This window comes from Panthera leo, chromosome C2, assembly GCF_018350215.1.
Source record: "Panthera leo isolate Ple1 chromosome C2, P.leo_Ple1_pat1.1, whole genome shotgun sequence".
NCBI classification, from domain to species: Eukaryota; Metazoa; Chordata; class Mammalia; order Carnivora; family Felidae; genus Panthera; species Panthera leo.
This window is the reverse complement of record NC_056687.1, coordinates 123,405,988-123,425,445: the sequence shown is the minus strand read 5'-3', so window position 1 is coordinate 123,425,445 and position 19,458 is coordinate 123,405,988. Positions and strand designations below refer to the sequence as shown.

General features: G+C 45.6%; 1 protein-coding gene across 4 annotated transcripts in view; it reads right to left on the bottom strand.

The window, feature by feature from the left end:
* The window catches only part of NMNAT3 (nicotinamide nucleotide adenylyltransferase 3), a 114,069-nt gene that overhangs the window by 4,553 nt on the left and 90,058 nt on the right, over window positions 1-19,458 (bottom strand). For 2 of the 4 annotated variants that reach the window (XM_042955138.1, XM_042955136.1), the window contains exons 3-4: window positions 8,782-8,965; window positions 3,471-3,553 (exon numbers count right to left, since the gene is read on the bottom strand). In XM_042955138.1, the coding sequence (XP_042811072.1) occupies window positions 3,471-3,553; window positions 8,782-8,965 (267 nt within the window). Of the gene's footprint in view, window positions 1-510; window positions 3,037-3,470; window positions 3,554-8,408; window positions 8,534-8,781; window positions 8,966-19,458 lie in introns of those variants that run through there. The other 2 variants (XM_042955137.1, XM_042955139.1) reach the window with 2 other exon arrangements.

Sequence of the window (19,458 nt, the reverse complement as noted above, 5' to 3'; positions counted from 1 at the left end):
GAGCTCTGCCACTAGTAATCTACAAGCCACCTCATCAGAAGCCCAATGTATGCTGAGGAAGAACTCCACCTCCTTCCTTTTTGTAATTGCTCTAGTTCCCCGCCCCACCCCCCCCCCCCCCCCCCGCCACCTCTGATCACAAACGTGAAATCTGTGTCAATTATAAAATGTATGAAAAACACGTATTCAAGGTAGAAAACAATTCTGCTTTCTCCAAAGCCGTCAATATTTGAGTGTGGTTTTTCAGTTTTTCTATTGATTTAGACATGCAAATAGATGTGTAAGTATATTTACATGTTTTTATATACTTGAGATTATATATGCAGTATCGTATCCTGATTTTTTTCCGCTTACCTCATAAGCCTTTCTCCAGAAACATTTTGTGTCAATTATTCATCCTATGGGTACAGAATAATTTACTTAAATGTTCCCTTATATTTAAACGGGGAGGTTGCTTCTATTTTCTGCCATTATAAAAATGGCTGTGATAAACATCCTTCTACATAAATCTTTGTCCCAATTTTTAATTATTTCCACAGTCTGATTCCTAGAAGGGGAATATATCAAGTAAAGGACATGAACGTTTTTAAAGCCCCTGATACATTTTGGTAAATTACAAAGCCCACTTCTCATTCAACATAAACTTTCTTTTTAACAGTTACTTTAGAAGAGAGCAAGATGAACGGGAGTTAGGGTTTGAAGAGCAACAAAGGGGATAAAGAACAAACTCCCAGCATTCCAGGGCCAAGCAGAGTAGCCCCTAGAAAAATAAATCTGAAAAGAATGTGGGTGAGCTTTGGTGGAGGGAGGGAGAGAGTGAGCTCATCTCTGTGAAAGCTGCTGGGACTTGTTTCACAGGGAAGACGGGTCCAACCTGGGCCTAACAGGACAGATAGGTTTTTAGAAGGGGGAGCCAAGAAGGGGACAGGGAGGGGGGCAGTCCAGGCAAAGAGCTGAGACAGGGATTCCGGAAGCCTGTGCAGGGAGATGAAGGGTGAGCGGCTGGAAGCCTCAATGTGGCATCTCTCCCACATCACTGGAGGCTCCCTGCCCGTCACTGGACCCTCTGGCATTCCCTAAGAGCAAGGGCTGCCCAGCACCCATGCTGTTTCCTTCCTTTGTGCCCTGCTCCGCTGCCTCTCTGCCGGAAATGCCCCAACCCCAGATAACCTACTGATCCCATGAGTCTTGGTGCAAGTGTCTCCTCCAGGCAGCCTTCCTAATCCACATCTCGACTACCATTCACAGCTTGTCTCTAGCTTAGGTCAAAGGTTGGGGTGGAGGGCTATCTTCTCCTGAGTCTGGAGCCTGGTCTGGGGAGGTGCTCAGACAGTGTTCTTGAACCCTGGTGAGAGTAGCTGCTGAGCCAGAGATGATTCAGAAAGAAGGCTGAGAATGAACACGCCTGTGCTCATGACTGGGGGACAGGGGGGAAGCGAGGCAGACAGACCAGAAGAATAAAATGAATATTGCAAAGATGCTGTAACTCCTCCTTAGATTCCTACTCTAGTGCACAGTTCCCCAAATGGGCTGTAAAGCAAATCCCAGAGTGCCTGTTAGACATCCAGATTCCTGGGCCCCATTTCCACTCAGGAGGTCTGGGGTGTGGCCTGGGAAGCATGATAAGCCTCATAGTGATTCTGCTGTGAGTGATCCTTTGACCAGTGTTTGGGGCCTGCTGCATGATATTTTTAGGGCCCCCTGGCATTTTTGAGTCCTTTTAAAAGAGTGTTTCCTAATCTGTGTTTGGGGGCGGGGGGCACTAGTTCTGAGAAATTATCAGTATGTGTTAGAAAGAGTCCCATGATTAGTGATGATGGCGGCAAGCTAGTTCCCTTTCTGGTAGAGTCACAATGCACAGTGTCATGGTAAAGACTGAAAAATCCTGCAGTAAAGAAACCATTTTAGGTTGGTTTGACTGTGACGCTCCCAAGCCCTTCTGATCTGGAACTAGCATCCCACCTCCCACAGCTGGGAGACCCTTGTTAGGAAAACCCACAGATGGGCCTGCTGGGGTTTCAGCCCAGTGTGACCAGTGTCACATCCTGCCCTTCCATCACTGGGTGCTCCCGTTTATTCGCATGAGGGGCGAATAAACTTGACCCAGGGTACCAGGACTGCCATTAGAGAGGGAAGGTCCTTTGGAATCACAGCTGACAAGATTCCATCAAACACCAGGAGTTGACAACACAGTAGAAACCTAGGGTTACAAACTGAAAGGACAATCCATGTGGAATTTTGACAGCACTTGATGCCGGGAGGAGGCACGTCGGAGACCTGCGGGCTGTCTGACGGTACAGTTCTATTCCTGCTCAGTGATGTGGTCTTCTCTTGTCTGTCTTTTGGCTTTATTTTCAAACTACTCTAGATGTTAGATGTTACCGCCTTCATGGTTTCCTGGTCAGTCAGTGTGGCTGGAATCTACAGGGACCCATTAGAGGAAGCTGGAATGTGCTGAGGTTGTGGCAGGTGGTGTTTCCACAGCATTGGCCACCAAGCGTGGCTATGAGGCTCCTGGCTGGTGCGGGGGGAGGGCCCTTGCAGGACCGTTCTCGAATACTCTAAGTGCAGGTAGGCCATTCAGGTGAGCTGGTGCCTGAGGAGTGCCCGTTGGTGCAGCTGGCAGTCTGGGGAGACATGTGGTCCCCTGGCCCCTGAGGCCACCAGCAAGTGGGGTGGGCCCTGGCAGGCTGTCATTGGAGGGGGCCGGCAACACACAGGCAGAGCTTGGGGGCCTGCCTAGCCTTCTCTGGCTCTCAGCATATCCCACCAGAGGGACAGGGTGAGGGTATGTAAGGAGAGACTGACCTCATTCCTTTCTCACCACGCTGATCCGTGAGCCCACATGACACAGGACCACCCTGTTTGTTTTGGTTACGTTGGTTGCGAATCTTCCTCTGGAACTGGCGACAGCTGCATATTTACTGTCCTTACAAGCACGGTTGGCACTATCTCTGCTGTAGGTGTGGGCAGCGGTGTACCTCTGTTGTGGGTACACATGTACACGCACGTGTTGCGCAGCAGGTGTGACCGCGGCTGTCCAGCAACACGCGAAAAGTACGATGAAAGTGGGCTCCAAAAAAAAATCCCCTTAAAAACAGGTTTCCTCTTTCGAGTAAGCCAGTGAGGAACGTGGCTACAAGCGTAAGGGTTATAATAGCACAGTCTGTACTCAGGCTAAGGCTTTTAAAAGAACCCAGCATCACTCACTAGTTTATCCCTGTGTAGCCCTGACTGTAATCCATGTCACGAGCATGAGTCACGAGGGTAAGTAAACTCCTTTGAGGCAGAAAATCTTAAATTAGTGTAACGATTTACAAGGGGTGGTGGCCGATTGTTTAATTTGACCCTTCAATCTGGGGAAGTGTCACCCCCAACTAGGTTAGCCTCAAAATCCTTAGCTGTGCCTAGGAATTAGCTCTCGCACGGATCCCTGACATCTCTCCCTCTGACGGACAAGGTGCACCCACCTGTTGGGGCCAAGGAGTGAGCCCTGCCATGGTCCGGGCCTTCCGTCTGGGGCAGAGATCTGAGCAGTTCACTGTGATGATGCCTGCATTGCAAACACATGGGCTCAGGATGTATCCATCCCGTAAAGCCACCCAGGGGTCTCAGTTTTTAAGTCTCAACCTGCTTTTGTCCATTTTAGGCAGGTAGCTCGTTCCCCAGGTGTTGGTGGAGGGCCTACCATGTGCCAGGCCTGTGCCAGGTGCTGGGACACAAAGCATGTGCGATTGGGACCTCTTGACCATGGATTACCTTCTTGTGAGCCCTGGTGAAAGGGGCAGGGTGCGGGGATGAGCATATTTCTACTTTTTTAACATTGTCTTCAATACCTCACTTAGAAAAAAAAAAAAAAAAAAACAGTTGAGAAGGGTTAAAGGATATGGGCTCTTAGAAGCAGACAGACCTGAGTTCAAAATAAAAAATTTCATTTGTAAAGGGGCACCTGGGTGGCTCAGTCAGTTAAGTGTCTGACTCTTGATTTCGGCTCAGGTCACGATCTGAAGGTTTGTGAGTTTGAGCCCCGGGTCAGGCTCTGCGTTGACAGCGTGGAGCCTGCTTGGGAATCTTTCTCTGCCTCTCCTCCATTCTCTCTCTCTCTCTCAAAATAAATAAATAAACATTAAAAAATTTCATTTGTAATGCTGGGATAATGTCTACTTTCTAGACCTTTGTGAAGGTGAATGAGCCAGTATACAGTAAGCACTGGCACAGTATACAGTAAGCAGGGCACGCACTGTGTGCGTGGCCCACAGCTCACTCTTGTCAGAAACTAGTATTTCAGAACTCCACGGGGGTGAGGACTAAGTCTGGCTTAGAGCCAGACTGCCTGGTCCCCAGCTCAGCTCCCCCCAGAGGCCAGCTGGGTGACCCTGGGCATGTGTCTCTAGGTCTCTTTGTGGATGGTTCAGCACCTGTGTAATGAGGGATAACCTGTGATAATCGTGTGTGCCTCTCATGGGTGGTCACAAAGATGAAAGGAGTGCAAAGTGCTCTGAACAGTGAGCAGGACAGAGCAACTCTCATTACATGTTAGCATTTCAGATCTGATTAGACTTACACCATCTTGGCATGCCTGGTTCTTTTAGCAAATCAATGTGCAAATCAAGAGATACCTGATCAAACACAGGTTGTCACCACATCTTGTATCAATGCAATCTTCCACCTTCTACTTACTGTAGTATACATTTAGGAGGGCTGCGTTTGGGAGAGAGCAGTGCCTGGTGGAAAAAACAGGTGCTGTGCAGCCCGGGTGGATTCGAGTTTCGGTTTTCTCGCCTGTGTGACCTTGAGTGAGTCACTGACACTCTCAGAGCCTCACTGACCTCATCTGTGTATTAGTCATGATCGAAGTTAATGCCGATCTCTTTTCTGCCAAGTATCACAGGACCATGAGAGAGAAAGTGCCTCTACCCTGCCAAATGCTGGGCAGGTGGCTCACTGCTGAGTATCGCTGGGGGAAGGCATAGTATAAAGGTTAAACTTTAGAATTAGACTGCTTGGTTGGAATTCTGCTTCCAACTAGTGGCTGTGAATCTTGGTGGGTTCCTTAAGCAATCTGCCTCTGGTTTTGTCATCTGTAGAATGGGGGACGATGACCACACCCACCCCTGTGGGCCATGCTGAGGATTAAGGGAGGAGCTTAGCACTGGCCCATCCACAGAAAGTGTCCAATCAACATTAGCTGTTCTTATCATCATTACTGTCAGTGTGTGAATAGTGAGCTCATTTAAGTCACCTTAATATTCTTAGTTCAGTAACTGCTTACCTAAAGTCAGCTGAATTCAGGAACTGATGGAAGGAGTGGACGAATAAATACATTTGATTCTGGCCCAAAGTCCTTCCTGATATCTCAGACACTCAGTCAAGTCTTCTTAGGGCCTAGCTGCACTCTGTGTTTCCATCATTGTCTGCTTTGGTTTTGGTAAGCTTCACGTCTGAGGATTCGCTCCTGAGTAAGTCTGGAATCTTGGAGCAGACTGAAGTAGGTGTGAGTCGCACCTCTACTTTCTAACTGTAGGGCCCTGCCTATGTTACTGACCCTTTCAAAGCCTCCATTTCCTCATCTGTAAAATGGGACCACACCCACCTACTCCTCAGAGTTGCTGAGGGGACTAGATAGTACATACCTGAAAAAGCCTGGAGCGCAGTAAGTGATCAGTAAAGGTGGTGATGGTCATTTTATTTTACTTACCTTGAAGCTCCTAGTTCAAGTTGACCCTACTTTGAATATAAGCTGGGTCTCTGAACTCTGATGCGTCAATCATTATTTTCAGTGTCAAATGTCACTACCTCACAGACCTCCACTCTGCCTTTGTAGGGCGGTGGCCATTGCTTCCTCTGATTGTCTGCCTGAGTGGTGTCCCGGTGTGCCTAGCCCTGAGCCTGCGGGCTGACCCTGGGAGCAGGTTCTTTGTGTCCTCCACGGCCCCACAGGTTTCCAGGGATGTCTGGTCAGAAGGTCATTGGGTCACGGTGGCAGGAACAAAGTTGGCCACACCGTGCCCTGACCTGTAGGTCACTGGTTTGAAGATAACCGTAAGCATGGCTTCAGAGTCAGGCTGGGCTCCACTACTCGCTTATTTGTTTTGCGATGTTGATTAACCTAGCCTCTCTGAACCTCAGTTTATCTGTAAAACGAGGACAACATAAGATCACGCTTGCAAAGGGGCACATGAGATGACAGTAGTGATGATTGATGATGGACCACATCAAATGGCATTGTGACTAAGGACCTTCGACACGGGGAGATGGTGAGCGAACTAAGTTATCAAATGCCCTAAAAGCATAAAAACTGGCGTAGATTAAACAAAAAATTAGAATGAAAATAAGCAACCTGATAAGGAGAAAAAGAATCCTCAACGAACTCTACCGTGAATTTACTTCATAGTGACATTTGTCATAGTGACACTATTTGTCACTATGTTGTAAATTCACTGTTGATTCCATCAGAAAGATACGGAGCAAAGGGTAGGGTGGGTTTCTACTATGCTTTTGAAATCACCTAACTTTACAAACACCAGATTTTCAATCTTAAAAAAACGCGTTTGGTAATTTTAGGAAAGCATTAGCAATAACCTCTTCTAATGCAGCTCACTCCAAAAATTGAAAAAAAAATGTAATCAGCTCTCTGATAAAACTATTCTCTCTTTATATCAACAGATTTTTAATCTTGGCTGCACAAAATAAATCATTTGGGGACCTTTTACAAAATACCCATGCCAAGACCCTACCCACAAGTCATAATCTCTGAGGTGGGGTAGGGGGTGGGGAATGAACATTTTAAAAAGCTTCCCAGGTGATTCCTGCAGCCAGGGTCCACTGGTTTGGATGGATCTTGGTCCTAATCATAAACCTGATTCACGTACTTTGTGACTGAGGGCGGTGGCCTCAATCCTGGCCACACTTTAGAATCACCAGGGAGCTCTTAAAATTCTGATGCCCCACCCCAGACCAGTGACATCCCAGTCTCTGGGATAAGACTCAGGCTTCAGTACTTTTGAAAGCTCCCTCGATGATTCAGTGTGCAGCCAGGGCCGAGAAGCACTGAACTAAAGGATAGAGTAAAAAAAGAAAAAGAATGTGTTCAGTAACATCTTAGCACACGCCTGCATTTTGCAGCAGAAGCAGTGAAAATATTATGTAGTTCTGTGGTCCGTTCCTATTTACCCAGGAATGGCTTATCTGTTTGGATGATAAATTATGAGCCCGTGTTAGGGATGCAGGGAAGGTAGCTAGCATTCTTCAGCACCTACCATAAACCAGGTATTTTGCCCACATCATCCCATTTAATTCACACAGTACCCCCAGAGAAGTGGGTGGTATCATCCCCGTTTTATTAGGTGAGGAACTGAGGTTCAGAGAGGCTAACTCACTTACATCAAGTCACTGAGCTAGTAAATTGGGCTCCAAAATCTGGGCCCTAGGCCACACTGCCTCTCCCAGGGTGCAGGAGGAAAGGGTCTTTGTTTCCGACGACCTGTTAAAGCTAAATGGCGTGCTGGATTATGTACTGTTTGCATTCTCCTCTGCTATCCTAGATATATGAGGGCTGGCTAGATTGCTTGTTCTGAAGGGATGATTCAGGTGTAAATTTGTTTTTTTTTTTTAATGTTAAAAAAAGAACAGGTATCCTAACAGTTATTTCATATTTGCTCTTCTTTTAATTTGCCAGCAGGCTCTGAAGTAGCTCTGAATTGCTGAATGCTTCTAGCTGGTTCTTTCCCAAGTGAAAAGCAAACGATCAGAACCGGCATGTGTAACTAAATGAACAAAATGTTTACCTTTACTAAAAAAGGAAAGGGTAAACAGTTTTCAACCAAGTAACTTTGAAGATGAGTAAGAAATGAAAAGCTGAACAGATTTAGGATGAAAAGACCCACCAATTATTTGACCTTCTCCCTTGTGCTTCCTATTCCCTGACAAATCCTAGTGTTTGCAAATAGATAAAAGACACAGCCCACACAGTCTGCAATCCCTTCCAGCCAGGCTGGCTGTCATTAGTGACAGGCAGGGCCCCCCTCACCATCCCCTCTGACAGCCAGGCCGGGTGGGTCTTCTCGTTCCTCTACCAAACTCCCAGGAATGCTTCCCAGACACAAGTCAGTGACCCACTGTCCGAACACACAAGACTCTCCAGGCCTTTAAATAGCAAATTACTTAGGCTAAGTGCTAAAAGCAGTTCCAAAAGGAAAAAAAAAAAAAATCCTGAGCAACTCCTTCTAGATTTATAGCTTCTTTTTTTCAATTTTACATAAAAGTCTGGATTTATAGAACCTGGATTTGTACAATTAGAAGAGAGGGCTTATTGCGTAGATGTAATTTTCAACCTAGTCAATGGTGACAATGATAAAGGGTCCCACTTACTGAATATTCTTACGGGGTTCTGTGTCAGAAGTTCTTACATTTAAAACATCCTCTTAGGTTTTTATGGTCCCCATTTTGCAGGCGAGAGATGTGTCTCAGAGAACTTAAGTGCCTCGTCACACATCTATTCGGTGGCGGCCCTGGAGCCCGAGGATACAGCCGTCTGAAACAAGATCGGGCATTCCCAGAAAGTGTGTCCGGAAGGGTGGTGGGTTGTGATTTTTCCACTCGGGACCTCTTTGAGTGTGTCTGTTTGTCTCTCTCCCTCTGCAAAGAAGCACTGCTGGGATTTTGGCTGAGAAAGCCTGGCTGAAGCCCCACTTGAGCCTTGGTCCCTGCCTTTCAGCCACTGGGCTCTGCAGATAGGTCCCGTGGCCTCTGGTCATCACACAAAAGCATGCTCACTCTTACCTCAGCACCTTCACCGTCTCCATCCACTGTGCCTGCTCACTCTCCCAGGGGTCCACCCGGATCCAGTCAGATGTCTGCAGGGCCAGCCGGGCCATGGCCACCCGGTGGTGGGCAGCCACGAGGTCTTTCTTTCTGTAGTTGTCGTTGACAGGAGAGATGATGCCCCCGATCACCTTGTACATTCCTAGGCAAGGGAGAACAGTGATGTTGTGTGTGCCAACACTGACTACCCAGTGGCCTGAAATCAGGCGGGTACAAAAGTACCCTGCCCCTGAGTGGGAGCAGACTCTGGCATTCTCCTCTGTGGGGCAGCCCCCTCAGGCAAGGATAAAGGCTGCCTCAGGGGCCATGTGCTTCTCTAGAGTCGTCTACAGCCCAGAGTAATATTTCTCCTGAGAGCAAGGCTGTGAGGGTGTGGCCAGACAAGGCTTCCAGATGGCAGTGTGGACAGTTAGGGTCAGAATATGTTGAAGGAACATCACGACTTCCTCCTATGGAGGACTCAACAGAGGCGCTAATATCCTCTAATCATGTACGGGGCAATAGTTATGTGTAGTTTTTTAGCCACCATTGGGAGTCTCATGGATCAAAGATGACAGGATGGAATCGGGCACTGACGGGTAGGGGGGAGGTGGGAAGTAGACGGGAAATGATGGGTCTACTTTGGGAAAGACGTGGGTTGTGGGACTGGAGAAAGGAACACTTTAAGTTTACAGCCACAGGGAGACTGTGGAGGCTGCAGAGATCCAGCATGGAAAGAGTATGGACAGGACTCAAAGAGCCTGGGGTGGGGGCTCTGGCGTCCATCACTTAGTAGTGCACCCTAGGCAATTACCAGCCTATGGAAAAATAAAATACTTAGTCATTTGAACTTCAGTTTTCCTGGATGTAAAATGGGACCACACCTGTTTGGCAGGCTCTTGTGGTAAGGCTAGACATTAGGTAATGCTTCTGCAGTGGGATGGTATTTTGTCTTAGCATGTGATATATTTTTAAAAACTGTATTATGAAACATAACATGCATATAAAAGAACATGAAACACATATGGCTTGACAGAGAGTTATAAAGTGTATCCTGCTTTCATCATCACCTAGGTGAAGATACAGCACTTCTGGCATTCCACATGTTCCCTACTGCAAGCCCCACTGTGACAGAATTTAATCACTCTTCCTACTGTTACACTATTAATTTTCTTTCCTTTATAGCTTTACCATGTAGTTATGCAGCCTTAAAAAAACACAGCTTCATTTAGCTTCTGAAACTTTTATAAAGGGAATCACATGAATATATACTTTGGTTAAGCCTTTTACGCTTTATGTAAATAACATTCCTGTAATCCAACCAGGTTTACTGCCACATAACCTTCCATTACAAGATTATATACTAAATAATTGATCTCTTTTACTTTGATGGACTTGGTGTGAGTCTGGCTTTGGATGATTACAAACCACACTGCCTCAGGACATTCTTCCACAAGGCTCCTTCTGCACACGGGCACATGTTCTTAGGACACACACCTAACAGCGGACCCGCTGAGTCATACGGTGGGTGTAAACATATCTGTGGTGTTTTGCTAGATAATGTTGGAAGGTTTTCCAAAGCGGCTGTAGCTACTGACCCTCCACCAGCCATGCAAGAGTTCCATGCAATACCACACGAGGTCGTTGTCAGGATTTTCCCAATCTGATGGATGTGGTCATATCTCTGTCCTTTCAATGTTCATTTTCCTGCTTACCAATGAGGCCGAGCATTTATTCATATATATTATTAAACATTCAAGCTTAAATTTTTGTGAAGTGTCTGTTCAAATCTTTTGGCCATATTTTGGGTTGTCTGCTGATTTTATCATTGATTTGTGGAGTTCTTTATATATTCCAAATACTAGCCTTTTGGGGTTGGTTATAGGAGTCATAAATACCCTCTTGTTTTATGGCTTGTCTTACTATTCTTTTTTATGGAATCCTTTCAAAATAGAAAAAAAAAAGAAAAAGTTCTTAATTTTAACGTAGTTGGGTTATTAGCTTTTTCCTTTATGGCTAGTGAATTTTGTGTTATGAAGACATTTTCCTGTATTATCTCATAAAAGGTTTACAGTTTTGTTTTTTCACATTTGGGTCTTGGTGCATGATGTGAATCCTATTCAGTTATTTTTCGTTTGGGTAGTCAATTATTCTAGCAATGTTTACCAAGAAGACCCCGTCCACTCTGCTGCTATGTGTCACCACCCACGTCGAATGTCAAGTGTCCACCTGTGTGCTTCTCTTCTCCTCTGTTCTATTGCTCTATTTCCTGTTCCCATACAACATCACACTGCTTTGCCGAATATAGCTTTATTATACATCTTGATACCTGGTTCTTCTTCCCACCTGTTCTTCAAGAATGTCTTGAAGAACAGAAGAATGACTTTCTGTATTTTCCATATTAATTTTATTTTATTTAAAAAATTTTAATGTTTATTTTTAAGAGAGAGAGAGAGAGAGAGCGAGTGAGCAGGGGAGGGGCAGAGACAGAGGGAGACACAGAATCTGAAGCAGGATGCAGGCTCCGAGCTGTCAGCATAGAGCCTGACGCAGAGATCAAACTCATGAACCGTGAGATCATGACCTGAGCCGAAGTCAGATGCTCAACTGACTGAGCCACCCAGGCACTCCTGTATTTTCCATATAAATTTTAGAATGAGCTTGTCAAGTTCCACAGATGAAACACCTCCTCTTGTCCCTGCCCCACCCCAAAAAACCCTGCTGAAATTTTGATAGGAACTGAACTGAATTTATAATTCAATTTTGGGAGAATTCATGTCTTTACAATTTTTTAGCTTGCTGATCCACAAGCATTATATATCTTTCCTTTTATTTGGATCCCCTTAAATATACCTAAATAAAGTTTTACGGTTTTTCTTGTAGAGCACTTAAACATCTTTTATAAGGTTTATTCCTAGACACTTGATTTTTTGGATGCCACTATAAATGGCATTTAGAAAATACTTTTTATTCCATTTGTTGCCAATCTATAGAAATAGAATTGATTTAGGCATCTTGGATGCATATCCAGTAACCTTGCTAAACTTTATTAATTCTAATAATTTTTCTGTATAGTCTTTTGAATCTTCTATGTCCAAAATATACCATCTGAAAATATGGACAAATTTGCTGTATTTCCAATCCCTCCACCTTTTATTTGTTTTTCTCACGCCGTTGAAGACCGCTAGCATGATGGATGCCAAATACAGGTGGTATTAGCGGGCCTCCTTGCCTTTTTGCCGATATCAGAGGCAAACTTTTGACTTTCAGTATTACATATGATGTCTGCTGCAAGTTTTCTATAGATATCCTTTTTAGGTTGTAGCAGAGATAATGGCACGTGTTCATTAAAACTCTTCCCCGCCACCCCCTCCCCCTTTCTGGGCACATAGGAAGCTAATATATCTGTTCTTCTTGAAATCAGGCCGGGTTCATGTGATCTCACTGAGTTATAGTCAGTGGGATGTGGGTGGAAGTGATGTACGCCCCACCTAGACTTGGCCACAAAAACTCGTGTAGACTCTCCAACTCTCTCATAGTGGATCTGAAAGCCATAACAAAGGAGGCAAAGCCATGGGTGGGGCCTACTGGGACCCCTGAGACACAGCTGGGCAGGGAACTGCTCTGTAGCTCTTCAGGATCTACATGGGATTTATGAGAGGGAAACGTTATCTAATGTGGTAAATTCTTGAAATGACCCTGGCCTATCCTGACAAATAACGTGTACGTTACTTTAACAGACATTACCAGCTATTCCCAGCTTAAGAGTTTTTGTCAGGGGCGCCTGGGTGGCTTAGTCGAGCAGGTTAAGTGTCCAACTTCAGCTCAGGTCATGATCTTGTGGTTTGTGAGTTCGAGCCCCGTGTCCGGCTCTGTGCTGACAGCTCAGAGCCTGGATCCTGCTTCGGATTCTGTGTCTCCCTCTCTCTCTGCACCTCCCTGCTCGTACTCTGACTCTCTTTCTCTCTCAAAAATAAACATGAAAAGGGGCGCCTGGATGGCGCAGTCGGTTGAGCGTCCGACTTCAGCCAGGTCACGATCTCGCGGTCCGTGAGTTCGAGCCCCGCGTCAGGCTCTGGGCTGATGGCTCAGAGTCTGGAGCCTGTTTCCGATTCTGTGTCTCCCTCTCTCTCTGCCCCTCCCCCGTTCATGCTCTGTCTCTCTCTGTCCCAAAAATAAATAAAAAAAAAAAAAAACGTTGAAAAAAAAAATAAACATGAAAAAAAATTAAAATGAGCTTTGGTCATAAATGAATTTTATCAAATGTTTTTTCTGCAACTCTTGAAATGATGGTGTGAATTTTGGATGCTGTTTTTGACTGCTTGCCGGTCAATGCCCTGGACTAATCATTTGTCAGGGGTGTCTCCCATGCGTAAGATAGATATGCCCTCCTCCAGACAGGCTTCATGTTTGTGTTTCCCAGGTCGCTAGAGTTATTAAAAGTCATGGATGACTTTAAATGAAGTTGTCGACTGAAGCTTCTTTGACTATTTCAGGCAAAGGGCTGCAAATCTGATCAAAGGTTGATGTGTGGCAATTTCTTCCTAGTGATATTTTATCCTTGCCTTTTTCTTCTTCTGCTTGCCTTAGTATCAGGGTTTCTCTGAAGTCCTCTAGGATTAGGGGAAGAAGGTGGGTTAAGATCTAGTTCACCTTGGCCTTGAAGGTGTAGCTCCTTGGGGGTCCAGCTTAATGTGGAAGAAGTTAGTATAAGGCTCCTCAGCTTGGGAGGGCTCCAGCCTTTGAATTCTTTCCTTCTCGGCTTATATGGCCACTGATTCAAAGCTTAAGTGAGCAGTATTGGCAAGTGCCCACAGGGCACGAGTGGCTGTGATGTTCTAATAGCCTGCTTACCTCCCTGGCTACAGGTGTTCTCTCAGCTGCTCTGAGACATCCCTGCTTTTTGGCTTTAATAATGAAGTTTGAAAAATGTTCTACCCACCGTTTATTTTTGTTTTGCTGGGAGAATTGATCCAAAGAGGACAGCCTGACCACCCCCTGGATGTTGAGAGTTCTTGGATGCAATTTTCCAGCTCTGTTAAACCTGGTTGCCCCGGGCCCCTCCTTCCTGGAGGCTGAGGCATCCATTGTTTCCCGGGGAATGGCAGACCCAGCTGAGAGTAAGGAGAGGATGTTCATCTTTTGACTTCTGGTAACGGGATCCTAAGACCCATTTTAGAGGAACACTTGTGTGAAGGTTAAAGCTTTCATTTTGTAAGAATCGGGCTTTGTTGAGAAAGATTTATCTACGTTTTAAAAGTTACCCTAAAAAAAAAAAAAACAAAACAGCAGGTCTGGGCAGTCAGAGCACACAGTTTTACTAAAATCTGTAGAGTGGTAAGAAGAAGAGAATATGAAAATGGAAAGGAAAAGTCCCTTCTGGGCTGAGGGTGGGGTTGGTGGCAGAATGAGCAGCAGGCATAGGGAAGAACCTGGTAGAAAAGGTGTGTGGTGACCAAGAATTTAGACCGAAGTCGAGGCCTGCTCCCTGTACCCTCTTACCCCTCAGAGACAGAGCCTTCTGTGTGTTGGGTGGGGAGGGCAGAGTTAAGGAGCCTAGTTAGTTTTGGAGACTGTAAAGCAGGCAGGCAGGCATTTTGCTTCCCACTTGGACTTGTAGGAGGAGACCATCGTGCTCTGCGCCAGTATAGTGGCATGGCCTCAGTACAGTGGAACTGCCAGTCTTCAGGAAATATCCCCTCCTCTGCTTTCCAAGTCCCCCTCAGCTTCTGCAGGGCATGGCAGAGATCCATAAAAGTTCCCCAGGCTCTTTGAGAGGAGGAGTGAAAGGGGCTGAGAATGAGAAGTCAGCGGGGATACTTCTGGGGGGTGGGTAGGGCATACATGGCGTGCAGCCCAAGGCCAAGGACCATGGCGTTGTTAGTAACAGGGAGGGCCCAGGCACGGGCCCAGACAGCAGTGGTAGTGCCTTAGCCAAGAGAAGCTGAGGAGACTTCAGAAGTGGAGGCAGAGAGGATAGAGGTCAAGGGCACCCCTCTAGGCTGGAGGGCATTCAGGGCCAGATGCCCCTTTTCAGATGCCAGGATGATAAAGCTACCTACGATGCTTAATTCACTCTTGGGAAAGTAGGCAGCAAAAGACTAACTTGATTAAAAATTGACCTGTAACAGAATAAATTTAAGATTAGAAGACATTTACCTTGACGTGGCAAATGTTTTCCCACCATTCATGGAAGTGGTGACTTAAGGGCAAGGTGAGTGTTCTAGAAAGCAAAGGAACTTCTATTCCTGCGTATCTGAGTTCCATGTGCTACACAGAACATGTTAGTTCTTTTTCTTTCCTACTTTAAACAAAGTGGGGGCTGGTTTAAAAAAAGTGGAAGCTAACTTCTGTTGAGTGCCAGCTCGCTTGGGAAATTTGCATACATTTAACCTTCACATTAGTCTGTTTTACTGGAGGAAACAGTGTGGGGCACCAGGCAGCCCTCCGAGCAACTCTGCTAGGATCTTGGGTACTCTGGTGTCACCTTTGATGGTTTAGCTCAACTTGATGGGGCAGGTGGTACAGTGGGAAAGCAATGCTGTGTTATAGCACCCAGGAGAGGAGAGTCAATAAAAATAACAATGTAGGCTAAAACTCCTTCTTGCCCTCCAAATGGTTATGAGCTCAGGCCTCTTCCCTTTCCCACAATCCCATAATCCCAGTGTTGCCCCTCACGTGACCCTCCTTCCCCCTAGGGAAGATACAGTCGCTTCTCTGGCAACCCCACTGCTGCCCAGACACACCTCCATTACAGCCTTTGTAGAGTAAGACCTATTTGTCTTTTCCACGAGACTGATCGTTCTCTAAGGATGTGAACCTGACTTTTAATTCTGGGTAACAGGACTAGCACATCTCTTAGTAGGAAGCTATACTGTCCTTTCCTTGGGTTTACCACAGCAAGACGTGGCTGTGAACTTAACATGGTGAACAGAATCCTTTATCTCCACTTCTGTTCTAACAAAGTGGCAATGAAGGAATAGAACACGTATGACGTCACGAGGGCCAACAGAGTGGGAAAGGAGACAACAGTGCATGGGAAAGGTCGACAAAAGTGTAGAAGCTGGAGGGCTGATGTACAATGGTAACAGAGCAAGCAGAGTCTGCAGGAGGCTAAGGAGGTAGGAGGCAAGGTGCCCCGTGTGGCAGAAGCTCGGAGGGGCTCAGGAACTGGAGAAGGGGGTGCCAGAGTGCCTGAACACAGGAGGACCAGTTCAGAGTTTGCCTAAGGAGCCCTTAGATCCAATCACCTGCCTATTCTCCCATCCCGGCAGAAGGCCGGATGTCTGCCTTCTGCTGAGGTTGGGCCAGAGAGACCCCGGCCTCCCAGACACAGGCACAGGAGAGAGGAGGAAGTACCATCCTTAAGACAGGAGGCTATAGTTTGGCTCCCAGAACACCAGACAGGAGATGTCTCTCTGGGGAACAGTCCCACCTAGGAGGGTGTCTGAAGACTCCTACAGGTCCTCACACCTAGGGGTCTTATACCCAGGGCCTGATCGTATGGCCACGGGGCCTGCCAGCTGCACCCATATCCTCAGAGCTTCCAGCCAGCATTTAGGGCCTGATCTGTAAATATGAGTGGATAGCCTAAGGAGAGACAGGTTTTAGAAAGGTGCTGACCGTGCAAGACGGAGACCAAAACAACCACCGGGAGAAAAGGAACTTGGGGACACAAAGGCAACTGATGCACAGAGCAAAAGGAAATTTCAAAAATCTCTAAATAATACTGTCAGGAGGAGAAGAGATGATGGCCCGTCCACGAAACAAGAGTGGGATGCTTTACAAGGGACAATCAGAAAACAGGAGGAAACTTTTAGAATTGAACAGTATTCACCAACTGCCCGTTCCATGCCAGGTACTGTGCTAGGTGCCGGGGAAATACAATGGTGATGGAGCAGATCAATTCCTGTCCTCGTGGAACTTATATTCTTGTGGATGACAGCAGCAATAAAGTCAATGAGTGGAAGAATCAGACGATCAGTGTGAGGAAATTATATGCCAACAAGGCAAAATTAGAGGGCTGCCCCAGGAGGCCCAACATCTAAGTGACAGAAATTCCTGAAAGCAGACGGAGGGAGGCTAACACCAAAGAAATAATACAAATATTTTCCCAGACTAGAAGGACATAGTTCTCAGAACTGAAGACCCTCTGAGCCCTCAGCACGCTGAAGGAAAGGAAGTGCACACGCTGACATGCTGACAAGCCATTGCAAAACTTCAGACCATCAGGTTTAAGGAGAAGATTCCAAACGTTTCCAAAGAGAAAACCAGAGGTTGAACACACAGGACTGGGACCCAGGATAGAACTGGATTTCTCAACAGTGATTCTGGGATCCAGAAGACAGGAGAGCAAAGCCTTCATCACAGGAAAGGAAAATTACTTCCAACCTGGAATTCTATATTCAGCCAAACAACCAAGCAATTAGAATAGGGGTCAGCAAACCTTTCCTGTTCAAGGACAGATAGCAAATAGTTTAGACTTGGTCAGCCACACACAATCTTTGTTGCATAGTCCTTTGTTGTTGTTGTTAAACAACCCTTTAAAAATGTAACAAAACAACAACAACAACAAAAACCATTCTAGCTGACAGAAAGAAGGAAAACAGACTGGGCCCAGAGTTGGCCCATGGGCTGTCGTTTACTGGCCTGTGAACTGGAGTATAGAATAAAGTCGTGTTCATATATATGCAAGGTCTCAGAAAATTGATCTCCTGTAGATCCTTTCTCAGAAAGATGCTGGAGGATGCACTCCACCCCAACAAGAGTAAACCAAAAGAAGCAGAAGGCACAGGATCCAAGAAACAAGGGTTCCAAACCAGGAGACAGGCAAAGGGAATCGCCGGGGAAACAGTGAAGGGAAATGCCGGATGATGGCACAGAGAGCCAGCCATCCACGTGGGAGCTGAAGGCCTCTAGGAAGGGTATGAGTCTATTTATATACTAAACCGAGTTTTGAAGATCTTTTGGAAAATTTGGGACTGAATTAGTTAGCGATAGGCATAAGGAACGTAAGGAAACACATAAATAATTATTAACTCTAGGAAGAGCCAAGGTTTATACGACAGGCAATGCAATCCTAGTTGTACTTAGGCTTAGTTGATGCCATTTCCAGACATAAATGGGAACAATATTACTTTAACCCAGAGTTGTGAGCTCATCAATTTGGGAGCATGTGGTAGAGGTGAAGTGTGAGGGCAGAGGTGTGAAAGAGCTAAATCTTCATGGAAGCCGACAGATAATGTCTAAATCTGAAAAATCAAGAAACACAGTATAAGCTTATTATGTAGCTATAGGGAGACAAACAATAGGGAAAATAGCTAAAAAAGTCAAATGTGACTGCCCCGGGGAACCAGGAATGAGGGGAAGGAAGGGATGGAACAAAGTTACCATAAGCCTTATAGCAACTTAACTTTAAGCCTATATGTTTAAAAATCTAGAAAATAAGTTTAACATGAATGTACTTTGTAGATGTATTTCAGTACATTGAAAAGTGTAAAGAATCAGAAATCAACCAAATGTATCCAAGAGGTTAATATTGTTTATATTTTGGTTGTCTTTTTCTTCTGTTTTTCTTCATATAATATAAATGTTTGTGTCTTCTTTACTTAGATTATATCATAAGCATTTTCCTTGGCCATAAGCACTCTTAAAAACACCATTTTTAATGGCTGTATAATAATAGGATTAATCTATGTATCTATTTGTACCTGAATCAATATATTGTGACCATCTTTGTAGATCTTGGTTGCAACTTTTAGATACATTAGAAAAAAATTTTTTTAAATGTTTATTTTTGAGAGAGAGAGACAGAGTGTGAGTGGGGAGGGGCTAAGAGAGAGGAAGACACAGAATCTGAAGCAGGCTCCAAGCTCTGAGCTGTCCGCACAGAGCCCGATGTGGGGCTCGAACCCATGAACTGAGAGATCATGACCTGAGCTGAAGTCAGACGCTCAACTGACTGAGCCACCCAGACGCCCCACAGATACATTTTTAAGATAAATTATTAGAAAGGAAAACTAGTGGCTTGAAGATTTCGGGGCTTTCGCTACCTCTTGCTAAACTGCTTTTCCGAAATCCTGAACAAGAGGAGACAGCCACTAGCATGGTATGAGAGAACCCATCTCACCCCATACTGGCTAGTGCTGGGATTATTCATTTAAAAACATCTTTGCCAATCTGCAGGAACTTTTTGTGGTTTACCATTTGCTTTTAAGATTATTTCTCGTGTGATTTTTATTCCTCATTAGACATGTGTGTTTCTCCTGTTGTGGACCACCTGTTCATACTCATTGCTCCTTTGTCTTTTTGTGTATGAAGTCTTTTTAACAAGTGTATGAAATGTTTCCCTGTTGGGTCCGCCGGCACCTCATAGAGAGGATTCTCCTCCACGTCCTGTACCTCTCATCCAACTCCAGTGTGGCTGCTGGGAATTCGGTGTAGATCTTCAACCAGCTCCGACCCCCCACGTCCACATGAACTAAAGCCTCAACTCAATTCAGGGACGCTTCTGTCCTTCCTCTGGCACTGTGCCTCTGCTCTACTTGCTGGCATTAATTCTTTACTGTCTCTTTGAATTTTCACGTCCTTATCTTTTTCTTGAGTTCTGGAAGAATTCCTCCGACTGTTCTGGTTCTCTGTTTCGTCTCCAGAGAT